This window comes from Nesoenas mayeri (assembly GCF_963082525.1).
Source record: "Nesoenas mayeri genome assembly, chromosome: Z".
Lineage (NCBI taxonomy): Eukaryota > Metazoa > Chordata > Aves > Columbiformes > Columbidae > Nesoenas > Nesoenas mayeri.
Genome location: NC_137542.1, coordinates 36663376 through 36679512, shown reverse-complemented (window position 1 = coordinate 36679512; position 16137 = coordinate 36663376). Strand labels below are relative to the sequence as shown.

At 38.0% G+C, this 16137-nt stretch overlaps 1 protein-coding gene across 6 annotated transcripts in view; it reads right to left on the bottom strand.

Annotated features, from left to right (window-relative positions):
- The window catches only part of PCGF3 (polycomb group ring finger 3), a gene marked incomplete at its 5' end in the record, with an annotated part of 53491 nt that overhangs the window by 4514 nt on the left and 32840 nt on the right, over positions 1-16137 (bottom strand). For 4 of the 6 annotated variants that reach the window (XM_080363086.1, XM_080363087.1, XM_080363089.1 and 1 more), the window contains 6 exons: positions 539-676; positions 1902-1990; positions 2459-2569; positions 3515-3570; positions 6207-6303; positions 13178-13295. In XM_080363086.1, coding sequence (XP_080219212.1) covers positions 539-676; positions 1902-1990; positions 2459-2569; positions 3515-3570; positions 6207-6303; positions 13178-13286 — 600 coding nt within the window. Of the gene's footprint in view, positions 1-538; positions 677-1901; positions 1991-2458; positions 2570-3514; positions 3571-6206; positions 6304-13177; positions 13311-16137 lie in introns of those variants that run through there. The other 2 variants (XM_080363085.1, XM_080363090.1) reach the window with 2 other exon arrangements.

Sequence of the window (16137 nt, the reverse complement as noted above, 5' to 3'; positions counted from 1 at the left end):
TGTACCTTTCATTACAAATTCTTCCCATGATTCCAAGTATTCCCTACAAAGGAAGGGAAGTGTATGTATCTGATAACACTCTGCTTGTGGTAGGCAGCAACTTTGGGTTAAGCTTCACTGAGAGCCAAAAAAGAAACAAAATATGCTTTCTCTTAAGCTGGGCTTCAGTAGTGTTAAAGTGCTCCCTGCACTACATGTGAAATATGTGAAAGGGTGTGGTATACTTGACTACAACTTGTGAAACAAAGCACCTTACCAGAGTCTATTCCAACATATGTGGAAGCACATAACAAAGCCTTTTAGCTCAACTATTTATATATGAACATGAAAAGATGCAGTCCAAACTAAGTGGCAAGTCCTGGATAGATCCAAGTAAAGAAAACAAAATGACTATGTAACATATAATTCACAACATGGTGCATGCTTCTATTTTCTGAGAATATCAGACTAAAAGACATTCCTTTGCCAGGGAACAATCCAGCACTTTTTTGTAAGGCTTTCATATCTTCAAAGTAATTTTAAAAAATTACAATATTACCTCATTAAAAGAAGAAAGGTTAAGTTTTTTGGCAATGAACTTCTTTAGATGCAAGACTGTCGCTTGTGCTGAGCAGCGAATCCATTTTCGCTTCAATCCCCGCAATTTGCTGCTATTGCACTCCAAGCAGATGCTTACCTTCATGAAAAGCAAACAGTCAGGGTTGGTTGGAACAATTTTCTGCAGTCCTCGTTATGTATCCACATGCAGTTTTTATTAATTAAAAAAAGTGGAAAAGTAGAGTACTAGTATTTCTTAAACTGAAATGCCTGTAATCTTATTAAAACTTGGTCTAACATCTTGTCAGTTTAATGATAAGCACTACTGCAACCAAAACAGATCTAGACAACAAAGTTCACAAAATAATTTTTGATGTTGGAACAAGCATGCCCTAGTTCAAATTCATAGGCTGCCAATAGCTCAAGGGGACCCTAAGTCAAAAGCTACAGTAAGATAAACTGTAAGAATATCATTGCCAACTTTTAATGATTGCTTCTAACGTAACTTCTTGCTTCTAATGCAACTACTAAATCCAGTTTAAAAATTGAATTTTAACACATATTTAAAATAAAATTTACAGTTTAAAAGGAATGGATACAAGTGACATAACAAATTTTAGCATTCTAAAGATTACCACCCAAAACGCCTCTTCTCTAATTTCTGTGCTTCAATTCTTACTTTTCTCATGCAGCTATTCATTGCTTAGACTACGCTTTTTGTAATTATTAACTTTATGCGCTAAGAGGATCTAGTACTAGGTACAATCACTTTGAAAGTACCCTTACATTATAATTGAAAAGAAAACTAATCCAAATTTAATTTACTCTGGACACACATAAGAGGAAAACCTAAAAGAAATCGCTTATTTGTCCCAAAAGAAGATTTCACTTTCAAACATGATTAGTGGCTAAATCTTAGTGGTGAACTTCCTGGCTTTCATACTATTTTTATGGTCTTGTCTTAGTATTAGAAGTTTAAAACAAAATAAATAGTAAGTTAATAAAAGTGCAAAAGGTTTTATTCATAATTATTGATCAGCTCAATATATCACAATAACACTGGGATATACTCCTTCAGAAGGGGGGACCAAATAAATTTGTTTTGAATGCAAATAAATATTTTTGAAACTCATAAACAAACAAGTCAGAACTACTAAATCTTAATGCAGATGTCTTTAACATATGCTCCATTCGTGCCAACAACCAAGCATGAAACTCATGCTTGCACAAAAGTATTGAGCAACACTGCACCTTGTTTGTGTCAGAAGACAGAAAACGTAGCTTGAAACGTTTACTTTTCTTCTCTTTTAGCTTACCAACACGCTAAAGCTAAGATAAAACTAAAACATGCCCAATGAGCTCACCTGTTCATCACTTCGATGGTAGTCATTATCTTCTTCCTGTTTTTCCTCAGAAGTTTCTTTGTTTGAATTTTCATCTGCTTTAGTTTCACCTTAGATAAGAAACCAGATATATGGGATAACACTCAGCAGCAGCTTGTAATGCTAATGTGATTAAAACAGCACAGTTCAGGACTACAATATAGAATTAACTTTGCTACTCCCAAGTTGCACTCTTCTTCTTAGGCAACCCCAGCTGCCAACAGCCCCACACATGAAAGAGAAGCATAACATATAGAGCAAAACCTTCAGTGCAACTAGTAGCAGCCCAGAATTTCAGAGTCCCCATGTAGGCACTACTGCAGAGATCTCCTTTGCCAAGAGTAATATGCTACAACCAGCTAAAAAGAGTCTATGCACAAATAAGAGAAGAAGCAACAATCCTACACCTACTGTACTGTGCAGTGTTACAAAACAATAGTGACTGTAATAAACCACCTAGGCACATACCACCCACAGGCCTGTTCATCAATTTATTGGCCCTCACCCACCCAAGACAGAATAAATAAAGGACCATTTACCGTTTCTGTGGGAATCTAGGTGCTGTTTTGTAGAACATGTCTCCCCTTTGATGTCCCCTGGAACTTCCATGCCCAGTTTGTGATAAAACTCTCTTTGCTTTTTCATTTCCGCTGTTTAAAATTGTAAATATTAATAACTGTAATAAAGTTCTAATGCAATATTTACAAAGTTATTCCAAATCCCTTCCCTCCTAAGTGAAGCAGGCTTCATTTTGTCAGTATTTGCTACCCTTATGTCTTTGCTATTGCATCAAGTCATGCCTCGTTTTCAGAGTTAGAATACTGCAAAGTCATGTGTATACCTACTATTATAGCATTCCTATTAGAATGAGACAGTATTTAAAATACTATACATTATTTTGAATCTCTCCCCTCCCCTCCATATTTCAGTCAAATAACTAGTTTTGAATTTTTATGGTTCTCAATCTGCTAGAAATAATTTTAAAATAATCTATTTAATCTTGGTAATGCTTGAGAATGTTCCGGGTTTTCAGCTTAAATGGATTAAAATACTCTATTTAAATGAAAGTTGTAACATACATTAAGACAGAAAATTACTGAGCAGCTGCTGTAAGGTACTACTTTAGTTGAACAGATCCAGTCTCAAAGATTATTATTAAAACACAAATTTAAAATCACATGCTAAGAAAGGACTCACACAGTAGCAGAAACTTCACTGAAACTAAAAGCTGTTCTGTATTACATTCTACTTCTGAGAATTCTAGAAAGCTGGTTTAAATACACAGTTTAACAAGAACAAATGAGAGTTACATTGTGCCAGCATTCAAAAGCCAAACTTCTATTCCACTTTACATAATACTAATTTTTGAAGAAATACCTCATCTTTCCTCCTACAACCCTCACTCACACTTTCAGCTACTACAGGTATGAAATTAAACTAAAAATGACACAAATGAAGGAATATATTTTCCATTGTATTTTTCCTCAGTTCTCCCCACTACTGCATTTTCATGGCCTTAAACTACATTTTTCTTTTTAAGTTGCAAAAGAAATATGTGCAAAATGACCTCTAAAAAAGGTCATACCACAACATACCTTCTTGAAGGCCTGGCACAAGTTTGTAAACAATATCTTGCATTGTTCTGTCATGACTAGTAAGGGAAAAAAAAAAAAAATATATATATATATATATATATATCTGTGTGTGTGTGTGTGTGTGTGTATATATATATCTCAAAAGTTCCAGTCAACCATCTTGATTCAAAACATTTCTGTTAAAAAAGTTCCAGTACTAAACTAATGTAAAATCTCTAAATTCACTTAAGAAGAATTTCAATTCTCAAATTATTATTTATATCAAACAAGACAGGACAGTAAAATGAAACAAATTATGAAAAAGCACAGTCTAAGACAGAAACCTAAACAAAGTTTGGGAAAGAATAGTCTCAAACATCTGGAGGATGATGCCCCATGGAACATAGCATCCTGCATCAAGGGAAGTTATGTCATAAATAATCTCAAAATTCTTTGACAGCTTTGGGGTAAACTCATTTTTATTACAAAAGAATCAAGTGTAGTCCATTTATTACCCCTACAGACTCATTTCTCACATTTGCAGATTACTTAGTTATCTTTACTAGGTCTTCCAAAAATGCAAGGAAACGGCTCACAGAAAAAGACCACAAGAACAAAAATTTTACTTTACTCTTAAAAGCCAATGTTTTAACTGTGAACAACATTGTGTAGTTCAGAAGCCTTTAATCCCACTGGAACTGCAGCAGCAGAACCAGTTAAGATTCTAAACTTTAATTTCCAGCTCATCTAGACAAAATTCTGTTTTAGTCTAAAATAAGTCACTCTCTGAAAGGAAAAAAAAAAAAAAAAACTACATTAAAAAAAAAATCCAATTGATAAATAAAATTAGAAACACTTCAAATGTCTGTCTTGGCTGCAACAAGGTCATTACCCCAACACAGCTTGCAATACCAAATCCTGAATCTGACTTAAACATGAGAAGAGGCTTACAAGAGTAATCTCAGGCCCCTTATCACCTGACATGAGCACTTCACAACAGTGGACATGAGTGAACAAGCACAGAAATGGTGACAAATCAAGAGATTTACCATCAACCACCACAGTCTTTAAAGTGGTACTAGAAGAAGAATCAAAATATCATTAATTCTAAATTCATGTCTTTTGAACCAGTAGCAATGCCATTTGCACAGGCCAGGATTTTCAAGCATCACATATGGAGTGTAGAAACATCTCCAAAAATATTTCAACATGAGCAGTAAATCAGCCACCACTATTAGATCAGAGGTAAGAATTTAACAGCATTCAGAAATGTGAAATAGGAGACACAATTAGTTTACCTATTTCCCAGGTAGAGGGAGATGAATAGCACTGCACATATACATTCTAAGACATATTGTAAAATTCTTGACTGTCAATTCTTCATTAAAAGTATATGTATATCCAAAAGTAGACTGGGCAAAGGCTGTTTCAGTCTTGAAAGGGCAGTATTTTATAACTAACTCGGGCAAAATACTTCCTTTGAAGTGTATTCAATAACCAACAAGTAGCAAATTCCTTTCTAGCTCAATTCTCAATTTGATGCTGTTTCCTGGCCCCTTTTAGCACAGAAAATAAGCTTCTGAACTAGGGCACTGGTGTATTCCTTTTGCAGAAGACAAACATACTGTCTTAAGTGTCATTTATTCATGCTTGCCTATTGGCATCTACTTGTCCCTTCAAAGCGTACACTCATATAGGGTATTATAATTGTATATACAATGCTTTATCAGTGTACATTATTATTCTTCAAATGCAGAGATGGCATAATTGGTTTCAGGCTCCTGAATCAGGATCAGCTTGAGCAATGTAAGTATGTATGGAACATCTGCAGTTTTCTGTAAAGTGAAATCAGACTCATTTTCTATAAGCATTACTTCAGAAGTTGTTCTAGAACTGAGAAATGCATTTGAAAAGTGCCACAAATGAAAGCAAACTCTTCATAAAGGTAGGCGAAACACTTTTGCACTTGCACTTTGCTAGGGCAAACACACTGTCACAATGGATTTTCATCTGCAAAAGTTACTACAGTTCAGTAAAACAAAAGGAAAGCACTGAAAAAAATGAATGTCTCCTTTGAAAAAAACAAGCAAACAAAAAGCCCTTAGTAAAAAAAAAAAAAAGAAACCAATGAACAACACCACATGCATGTTAGGTCAGAAAGTGAGAGCACTCTGTGTGGAGATCAAAATAGAACAAAGGACAAGATTATTCCATTCTAGAGATCAAAGGCACTGGCCTAATATTTTTGCTGACATATTGTTTCCTGTCCCTATGAACCAAACAGGCCTTTGAAAGATTAACTGAACAATAAAGCTGACAATTATTTCTCTCGTTACTCTGTCAGACACTGAAAAGCACCATTAAACTATGACTAATTATTTTGAGGATTTTGTAGAAGTACAATTTCTACAAATGTTTCATTTATTTGACTTTTACGACCCAAGCATACGAAATGAGGAATGACTAAATTTACACAAATTAAACAGTAAAGTGCATGCTTTGCTTGAAGTGTGCAAGAAGCTAACAGATGTCATGGAGTTGCAAATTCATAGCAAAGTTTGATCCCATATCTCCTCAATCACCTTCAACCTTCCTTTTAAATGTTTAACATGCTGAAAAACAAGTAAGAAAATTCAGGAAAAAGCCATGCTGTATTAAAAGAGGCTGAAACAGTCGAGGGTGAAGCTAGTGGCACTTTTACTGTCATACTTACCCAATATACTGTAGTGGGTGGCTCTGATGTATAACAATTCTACAGGTTGGACAGGTGTTGTTTTCCTCCAAATATTTCACTAGGCAGCTTCTACAGACTGGTAACATGGACATTGATAATTAAAAAGAAACAAAAGAAGCATAATGAAAGAAAAAAGAAGTTTTTATACAGTCACAGAAAGGTGCCTTACTGAAATTTACACAAAGTTCATCTTTACCTCATGTAAACACGACGTCTGATCATGCAGAATACAGTTTCTAGCATATTTCATTAATGTTCTTGATACAGGGAAGTGATGCACTAGAATTAAGGCATCTGTACCTAGCTAAGTCTTCATAATATAGCACACAACACACAGTCTCACTCCAGAATTTACTAGAACAGCAATTTCTAGCAGATCAGCTCCATGTTGCTTGCACCATTCAGCTTGCACAGATGATATGACCACAACTGTGTGCCATTAAGATACTAAGCCTATTTTCTTTAACGATGGCCACATACAGAATTAAAGTGCATGGTGGCAGTGAACCCAACACAAAAACAAGAATATTCCAAAATTGGATACTTTTTAAAAGAACAGAAAACTTTCAAAAAGTGGATATCCAGGTGCTATTTTAACTCTAACTTTCAGAGAGTACACTACAGGTAAACTTCCACCAGTTAAAAATTTACATGAACACAGACCTTCAGTATTTGTAAAACGTCCTGGTAAAATTTGCTAAAGCAGTCACTCATTATAAAGCTACGTGCTTTTGGAGCTGTTTCCACATGCATACACACAATCACCCATATTTCATTCAAAGTATACTATCTACAATTCCCCCCCACTCCCAGAAAGAAGTACTCATAATATACACTACTCCATGATATCCTTACTCACTTGAAGCTACAACTCAAAAATGCAGGAAAAAAAAAAGAGAGAGAAGGGGGGAATATAGCTTTTTCTTAAAAAGCAGAAGTTCATGTAGTCCTGATATTAGCACAATCATTCTTATAACATAAAATGAGTGCCATCTACCTCTGAGACAAGACGATAGTACAATTAAACAAACACACATTAATACCCCCCAAAATAAGCAGCAGCAAATAAGCATAATAAGTTTTCATTCTGCATTTTATTTACACACTTAAGATGACAGTACTCTTGCTTGTAGAGGTTATGGTTGGACCAAACTTCATAGCTTTGCACACTAAGCACAGATGTTGCACAGCAGTCTGCTCCAGCGGAATGCCAGAGCAGCAGATCCATTTACAAAAGTTAAGCCAAAGCCTCGTCTTACCAAGTCAATGAAAGCAGAACTTGACAGTGGAAGCAGGGACAGGTATCCTGGGAAGAGTAACTACAGGGACCCTGTCTAGTTGCAAAGGGATGGAGTCAGGAAGGCCAAGGTGCAGCTGGAGCTGAACATGGCAAGGGACACAAAGAATAACAAGAATAGCTTCTTTAGGTATGTCAGCCAGAAAAGGCAGGTCAAAGAGAACATACCCCCTCAAAGAGCAAGACTGGTAAACTGATAACAATGGATGAGGAGAAGGCTGAGATACTCAGCAACTTCTTTGCCCCAGTCTTCACTGTCAAGCCCTCTTCCCACACCTCTCAAGCGGCTGGACCTCAAGGCAGAGATTAGGAGAGCAAAGAGAAGATCAGGTTTGTGACCACCTGAGGAACCTGAACATACATATGTCTGTGGGAGCTGACGAGACACAAGTCCTAAGGGAATTGCCTGAGGTACTCGTAAAGCCACTGTCCATGATATTTGAAAAGTCATGGCAGTCAGGAGAAGTCCTTGGGAAGCAGAAAAAGCAAAACATGGCGACTATTTTTAAAAAGGGTAGAAAGGGAGTTTCCCTGGAACAATCAGCCTGCCAGCCTCACCTCTGTGCCTGGAAGATCATGGAACAGGTACTTCTAGAAGCTATGGTAAGCCACATGGAGGACAGGGAGGTGATTTGTCACAGCCAGCACGACTTCACCAAGGGCAAGTCCTGCCTGAGCAACCAAATGGCCTTCTATGATGGAATGACATCATCAGTGACAAGAGAAGAGCTACAGATGTCATCTGTCTGGTCTTCTGTAAGGCCTTTGACATGGTGCCCCACAACATCCTCCTCTCAAAACTGGAGAGATAGGGATTCGTTGGGTGGACTGTTCAGTGTATAAGGAATTGACTGGATGAGAGAGTAGGAATCCAGAGAGCAGAGCCCAGCAGATCAATGGCCAGATGGACACCTGTGACAAGTAGTGTCCCCCAGGGGTCTGTACTGAAATCAGTACTATTTCATATCTTCATCAATGACATAGACAGGGGAATTTAGTGCATTCTCAGCAAATTTGTGGGTGACAACAAGGTGATTGGTGCAGTTGATGCACCTGAGGGATAGGATGCCACACAGAGCGACCTGGACAAGCTCAAGATGTGGGCCCATGCAAACCTCATGAGGTTCAACAAGGAAAAATGCAAAGTCCTGCACCTGGGTCAAAGCAACCTCCAGTATCAATATAGGCTGGGGGATGAAGGGATTTAGAGCAGCCTTGTGGAGAAGGGCTTGGAGGTACTGGCAGATGAAAGATTGGACATTAGCCAACAATGTGTTCTTGCACCCCAGAACGCCAAGTACATCTTGGACTGCATCAAAAGGAGCAAGAAAGTCAAGAGAGGTGATTCTGCCCCTCTGCTCTGCTCAGGCCTCACCTGCAGTACTGTGTCCACGTCTTGAGCTCTCAGTACAGAAAAGATAAGGACCTGTTGGAGATGGCCCAGAGGAGGGCCACAGAAATGATCAGTTATCCCATCTCCTCTGCCATTGCATCTTTGTGCTTCTTTGTGGGTATGCATTTATCTTTACCATGTAACCTAATAGATCTCTCTAAACATGTTCACAGAAGTATATTCCAAATAAATTGGAGAGAGATGAGTTTGATGGATGGATTGTAAGATGGATGAGGAATTGGCTGTATGGCTGCATCTAAACAGTTACAGTCAATGGCTCAGTGTCCAAGTGGACACTAGGAATGAGTGGTGTCCCTCGAGTGTCTGTATTAGGACCAGTAATATTTGATATCACAATCAGTGACATAGTAGGATTGAGTCCACTCTAAGCAAATCTGCAGGTGACACCAAGATGAGTAGTGTAGAGGATACGCTTGAAAGAAGTGGTATTGCCTGAAGGGACCTGGACAAGCTCAAGGTGTGGGCCCATGGAAACCTCACGAGGTTCAACAAAAAAAAGTGCAAAGTCCTGCACCTGGGTCGCGGCAACGCCCAGTATCAATATGAGCTGGGGGATGAAGGGATTTAGAGCAGTCCCACACAGAAGGACTCGGGGGCACTGGTGGACAGAAGAGCCAAAAATGTGTGCTTGCAACCCAGAAGGCAAAACATATCTTGGGCTGCATCAAAGTAAGTGTGGCCAGCAGGTCGACGGAGGTGATTCTGCCCCTCTGCTCTTCTCTGGTGAGGCCTCACCTGCAGTACTCTGTCCATCTCTGGAGCCCTCAGTATGGGAAAGACCTGTTGGAGAGGGTTCAGAGGAGGGCCATTAAAAAAGATCAGAGGGATGGAATGCCTCTCCTATGAAGGCAGGCTGGGACAGTTGGGGTTGTTCAGCCTGGCAAAGATAAGGTTGCAAGTAGACCTTATTGCATCCTTTCGTTATGTAAAAATGGGCTTATAAGATGGGGACACAGACTTTTTAGTGCAGCCTACAGGGACACAACATGGGGTAATGGTTTTAAACTAAAGGAGGGAAGATTCAGGCTAGATATGAGTAATTTTTTTTTTTTTTTTTTTTTTTTTTTACAATGAGGGTGGTGAAACATTGGAACAGGTTGCCCAGAGAGGTGGTAGATACCCCATTCCTGAAAGCATTTATGGCCAGCCTGGATGGGACTCCGAGCAACCTGACTAGTTGAAGATGTCCCTGCTTCCTTGCAGTGCAGTTGGTCTAGGTGACCTTTGAAGGTCCCTTTGAACACAAACTACTCTATGATACCTTCTAAAACAGGCTCCGATTTCACTACATCTTCCAGTTTGGACTAGCTATACATGAACTCCTCCTAAACTGAACTCGTCGCAAGTTGGGTCAGGTTCCAGCAGGTTTACTAGTGTAAGCATAGCATCAAAACAAATGCAAATAGACAGTTTATGGATGGTGCTGCAGTGTTCTAGATTGTCACTTTTTTCACAGGGTCAAGCTGGGATTCACAAACTCTTGTCAAACTGGAAGTCGTAGGAGTATAGTACAGCCAATATGGGAACCATTCTAAGGTCTGAAACAATAGTATTTCTAGACTTTTTCCTGCACCTGGGATTTTCAAAGTCTCCGATTTCCATTTACTCAGATATTTTGGTACTGTTTGTAGGCCTGAACTGAGCTGTATATTTTCTGGTTACTTTTACAGTACATTTAAACGTATCAGGGAACTGTCATTAGAAAAAGGCAAGGTTAATCCTTACCTTTTTTCCCCCAAACAGCTATATTCCTCTTAACTTTTTAAATTTCTCTGTCCAGTTCAAGAAATACAGTTGGTCTTCCATTACCCTTGTGAATCCACAAAACAATAGCTTTCATAACATATGAGGCTTTCCCTTTCATAACGTACAAGGACAGCTTTCATATGTGAACACTAATGAAACTCAGAAATGTAAAAGTTTAACAAGACCTGGATACATCTTCTATGCTGGAATTCTAATCAACCAACAGGTGTAAGCTAGGAAAGATTTAACAAAGAGTTACTACTAATGAAGCTTTTAACTACTGGCTTATAGGACTGCTTGCCATCAAGAAACTAAAGATATAGCAGAGAAATAAGTAGTAAAGGGATCAAGAAACTTGTTTTCCCCTGAATTCTGTTTTACAAAAGAAGTAGGCCCTGTCCCTTCAAAGGACTGGCCCTGGTCTTCCATATGACCCTCACTAAAGGACCAAAGAACTACCTTTACTACTGAAGTGAAGAGTCTCTGAATGTCTGAAGGACAGGAAATTGGAGAAAAATTTAAGATAAGAAAATTGTGATGTTCTGAGTTGAAACAGAAATAAAATTTCAAGGTAGTATAATTCAGCACAGAATTCACTATCTCAACTGACAGGGAACTTTCAGGATAGTTTTTACAATGATGCTTTACCAGGAACATAGATTATTAGTATTAACATACACAACACAAAACATGCCAATGTGTATAAAGATCTTAATAAAGAGAGGCCTCTGTCCCTTTTCTCAGAAAACTCTAATTCTAAAGGGTACAAACTCAAGGAGTATTCTGAAAATACAAGCTGCCAAAACAAGGACAGGGCAAACCACAAGAAAAAAAAAAAAAAGGAAAAAAAAAAAAGAAGAAAGAAAGAAAAAAAAAAGTGCTAGCAAGGAGCATTCCCTGGCTTTTGAAGCAAGCACTGTATCACTGGGGATTAATCTAAACATTTCCACCATAAGCAAATGTAAGAAATGGTGTAGATGATGTGATGTGAGTTCAGTAGGTTTTGTGGGTTTGTTTGGTTGCTTTTTTGTTTGCTTTGTTGTGGGCTTTTGGGTTGGTTGGTTGTTTTTTAAAGAACAACGAAAAATGACTGTCTAACTCCATGTCAGACATGTTAACTTATTATATAATAATACTTGGTTTGTACAAAATTTTGTTAATAGCAACAGTAAAGAATTTTGGGCAACAAAAAACTCATTAAAGCTGATGAGCAGAACTTCTAAATGAAATACGATGGAAAACAATCTCTGACAAATCACGAGCATTGTATTTCCCCTTTGCAAGAAATTTTAGGTGAAGAATTAGTCTGCTGAAACTTTCATTTTGTGGCGATGAAGCCACTGTCACCAATTACAGTTTAGGACTATGGGTCATTAAGCTATTGAAACAACATAGTAGCTTTATAACAAGCATTTTAGAACATTAGATATTTGAAGTTGCATGACAAATACTATTTAATAGATTAATGCAGGCACATGTAAACAAAACAAATTATATTCTCCGAACAGGCAAAACTGGACAAATGGAAGCTCCTGGGTGACAATGACACATCGGTAAATGGCAGGGATTCTGAAGACACAGCTAGAAAATGTACATTTTGTAAAACCCTCTAATGTAATGTGTAAAGTCATTAATGTGGCTGCTACAGATGATATTTAATGTCACTAAGGTCTGGATATTTAATATCACTAATGTTTGGCCTGATGATTAATTCCCCAGCTGATACCTACCTTGGCAAAGGAAACTGAGGATCAGGAAAGATTCATGACACAGAGTTTTGGAGTTACCACTTTGGACTACAAGGTTGCTTCTCCTCGGAAAGAACTTTTCTAGATCTGTAGTTGGAACTGTGCTAATATGCCAGGTTTCCAGCAGAATATTGCAAAGCCTAGCACTTCTATATCCCATAACATCAAAAACAAAGATGCACTTAAACCTTCAGTTTTCTTAAAGCATAAGGTTTTGCAAGATACTAGGGTACACTTCAGTGATGTGAAACTAGAAATTGACAAAGTAACTGAACAACAACCAACTCCCTCATCACTATATTTTGGAGCAAAAGTTTATTTCTAGGGTACAATACAATATATATATTCTCTATCAATAAACTATGGCTGCTTTCTGCAGAGGAACAGGAAAGCAAGAGGCATTTGGAAGGTTCCAGCTGGAGAACAAATGCTATGTCAACAGAAGAGAGAACTAGGCATTCCACATTTCTTCAGCAAGAAGATGGACTGCATTCTTGAAAGCATACACTACCACTAATTGTATATGGCTTCAGGTGTATGCAGTACAGCTTTAATGTTCTCTTCATTTGCTTTGTTGAAAAAGCAGATCATCTGTTAAAAAAAGCAGTGTCTAGTAAAGCACGCACTATTTGAGCTGATGCACAGGTTTTACATTTCAAGTAAAGCCATTAAAACATGTGCACATCAAATTAAAACAAACAAACAAAACCACACAACAATTTATCTTAATTATACTTCTACTTACAAGTATGTAGGCATTCTGTTACAGTAGTAGCATCAATCAGGTATCCATTGCACAGACGACAGGTTATATGGGCATTAATGTCCCAAAGTTTAATCTTTCTCGTTAGCATCTTTGGTGTCTGCAGAAAAGACATATCATAAATTAACACAGCTGCAGTGATCAGGTAAAAGTCATTCAGGAATAAGTGATTAACAAGAATTAACCCTAACGATATCTTTATACTGCTTTATGCTCTCATATAATGTATAGGCGCGTGCATGCACACACAATTATATCACTAACTTTTAAAGTATGTGAAATAAAGCAATGTAAACATGGTGTTATTAAGTTCCTTCGTCAACAAAGGGACTTGGATTTAAGGTGAAACACTGCTAGTCTAGTGATCTAAGTTATCACATTTGGTCTAGTAATGAGGAGAAATTCAAAAAATTTGGAGAAAGAAAATCCTCAAACGAATTTGAGAATTAAAAGCATTTTAATCATAACTAAGTCTGATTTGGCATAGTACATTTAACCACAGTTTTTAGTGTTCGCCTTGTGCTAGTATGGTTAAAGCATAACTTTTAAGCTGTGCCTCAATAATGGAGCTGAAAAATACAGCTTCTGAAATCCCACTTCATTTAAACTCAAGGTAATTAAAGAGCACATTACAAACTAAAATAGTCTCATTGGCAGAGATGCAGTTTGTTGTATGTGAACTAGAAATATTTCCTCGAGAGCAAGGGATGGCATAACCACCCTTAAAGAGGAAGAAAAATCAGAAATTATAAATGAAACATGAAACATGTGTTTTTGCAGCAACCTCATTGTTTTTTAGAGAAAACACCAGAAAATAGCGCACACCTTAATAAACTAACTGTTACCTTATATATACAGTTACACATTATTTTTCAAGATATACTGGAAAGAAAATTCTACTGTTACATAAGTTGACAGCATTCAAGTTAATTAACAGAGAAGGTTAAATTTGTTTAGAACCTATTACATGTGGTTCCCACACTGCAGAAGTCACCAAACTACACTGATTTCCATTGAAGTCCCTGACTCAAAAATACTAATTTTCATCTACCTTAGTTTGCAATACATCTCAGAATTTGAATGGTGACATGTGTTCACTAAATTTCACATAGACATATCCTAAAAAGGTTCACAGAATCACAGAATGCTAGGGATTGGAAGGGACCTCGAGAGATCATCTAGTCCAATCCCCTCGCTGGAGCAGGAACACCTAGATGAGGTTACACAGAAAGGTATCCAGGAGGGTTTTGAATGTCTCCAGAGAAGGAGACTTTGCAACCTCCCTGGGCAGTCTGTTCAAGGTTGTATCATCATTAATTGAATTTGTCATATTCTTTTTCTATGTTTAATAAAGTAGCACTAAACCAAAAGAGCTATCAAAAGGCAAACTCTCACACTAATTTGAACTATATCAGCAATTTCACATGGTCCTCCATGACATCCTTCTCTTGAAACTGGAGAGATAGGGATTTGATGGGTGGGCTATTCAGTGTATAAGGAATTGGCTGGATGGTTGAAGCCAGAAAGTAGGAAGCCAACGAGTAGAGCTCAGCAGATCAATGGCCAGATGGACACCTGTGACAAGTAGTGTCCCCCAGGGGTCTGTACTGGATTCAGTACTATTTCATATCTTTATCAATGACATAGATAGGAGGATTGAGTGCAAGCAAGTTTGTGGATGACAACAAGCTGATTGGTGCAGTTGACACACCTGAGGTACAGGATGCCACCCAGAGGAGACTGGACAAACTCAAGGTGTGGGCCCTTGGAAACCTCATGAGGTTCAACAAAGAAAGGTGCAAAGTCCTGCACCTGGGTCAAGGCAACCCCTCGTATCAATAGAGGCTGGGGGATGAAAAGATTGATAGCAGCCTTGTGGAGAGGGGCTTGGGGGTACTGGTGGATGAAAGACTGCACATGAGACAACAATGCGTGTGCTTGCAGCCCAGAAGGCCAAGCATATCTTGGGCTGCATCTTCAGGCTAGATACGAGTATTAATTTTTTTTTTTACAATGAGGTGGTGAAACACTTGAACAGCTTGCCCAGAGAGGTGGTAGACAGCCCATCCCCGGAAGCAATTATGGCTAGCCTGGCTGGGGCTCTGAGCAACTTGTTTCGTTGAAGATGTCCCTACTCATGTTACCCAGTGCAGTTGGTAACACAAATCAAACTTATTTTATTGTATTTGACATTTCTTAATTAATCTAGTGACTAATCATTAGAGAACCATGAAAACACAACCTGGTTTTGCCATACGCAAGACAGGTGAGAATCTATGCTAGGAAACTACCTTTCTAAATTGTGTTTTACAGATTTATTTCAAATCAACTGAAAACCAGCCACATCTTAAAACTTTGGAAGTCAGTATCTGATGTCTCCAGTTACAGAAGCTACTGCATGAAATAAGTAGATTTCTATGGCACAGAGGAGGAGTTACTCAACATCATTGTTTAAGAAGAGTTCAGAAGATGGTTTAAAACCACCAGTTAAACAGAAAGTCAGCACATTGGAAAACATAACTTATGACAGCCAAATGAAACATTAAGCTACAAGGATACTTAAAAAGGCAGTATCAATATCACTCTAGTTATTTGCCTAGGCAGGAATTCAGAAAAAAGGTGCTCAGGATCACCAGACTGAATGTAAGTACTAATAAGGCAGAAAAGCTAAAGATAGTATGGTGAAAACTGAAGCAAACAAATAATTTGTTTTCTGGAAAAGGCATGACAATTTTTCCTCACTAGCAGAGACAAGCACGGCTCCTAAAAAAAAAAAAAAGTAAGAATGGGGTGGGGTAGAGACGGGGAGAGAGAGAAGAATGAATGAACCATATAATGAACAAGGTAAAAATACTACAGAATGGTAATGAAGTCCATTGTGCCAGAAAAAGAGGATAGCAAAGATAATACATTCTTCACTGACTGAATAGGAAACAGAATCA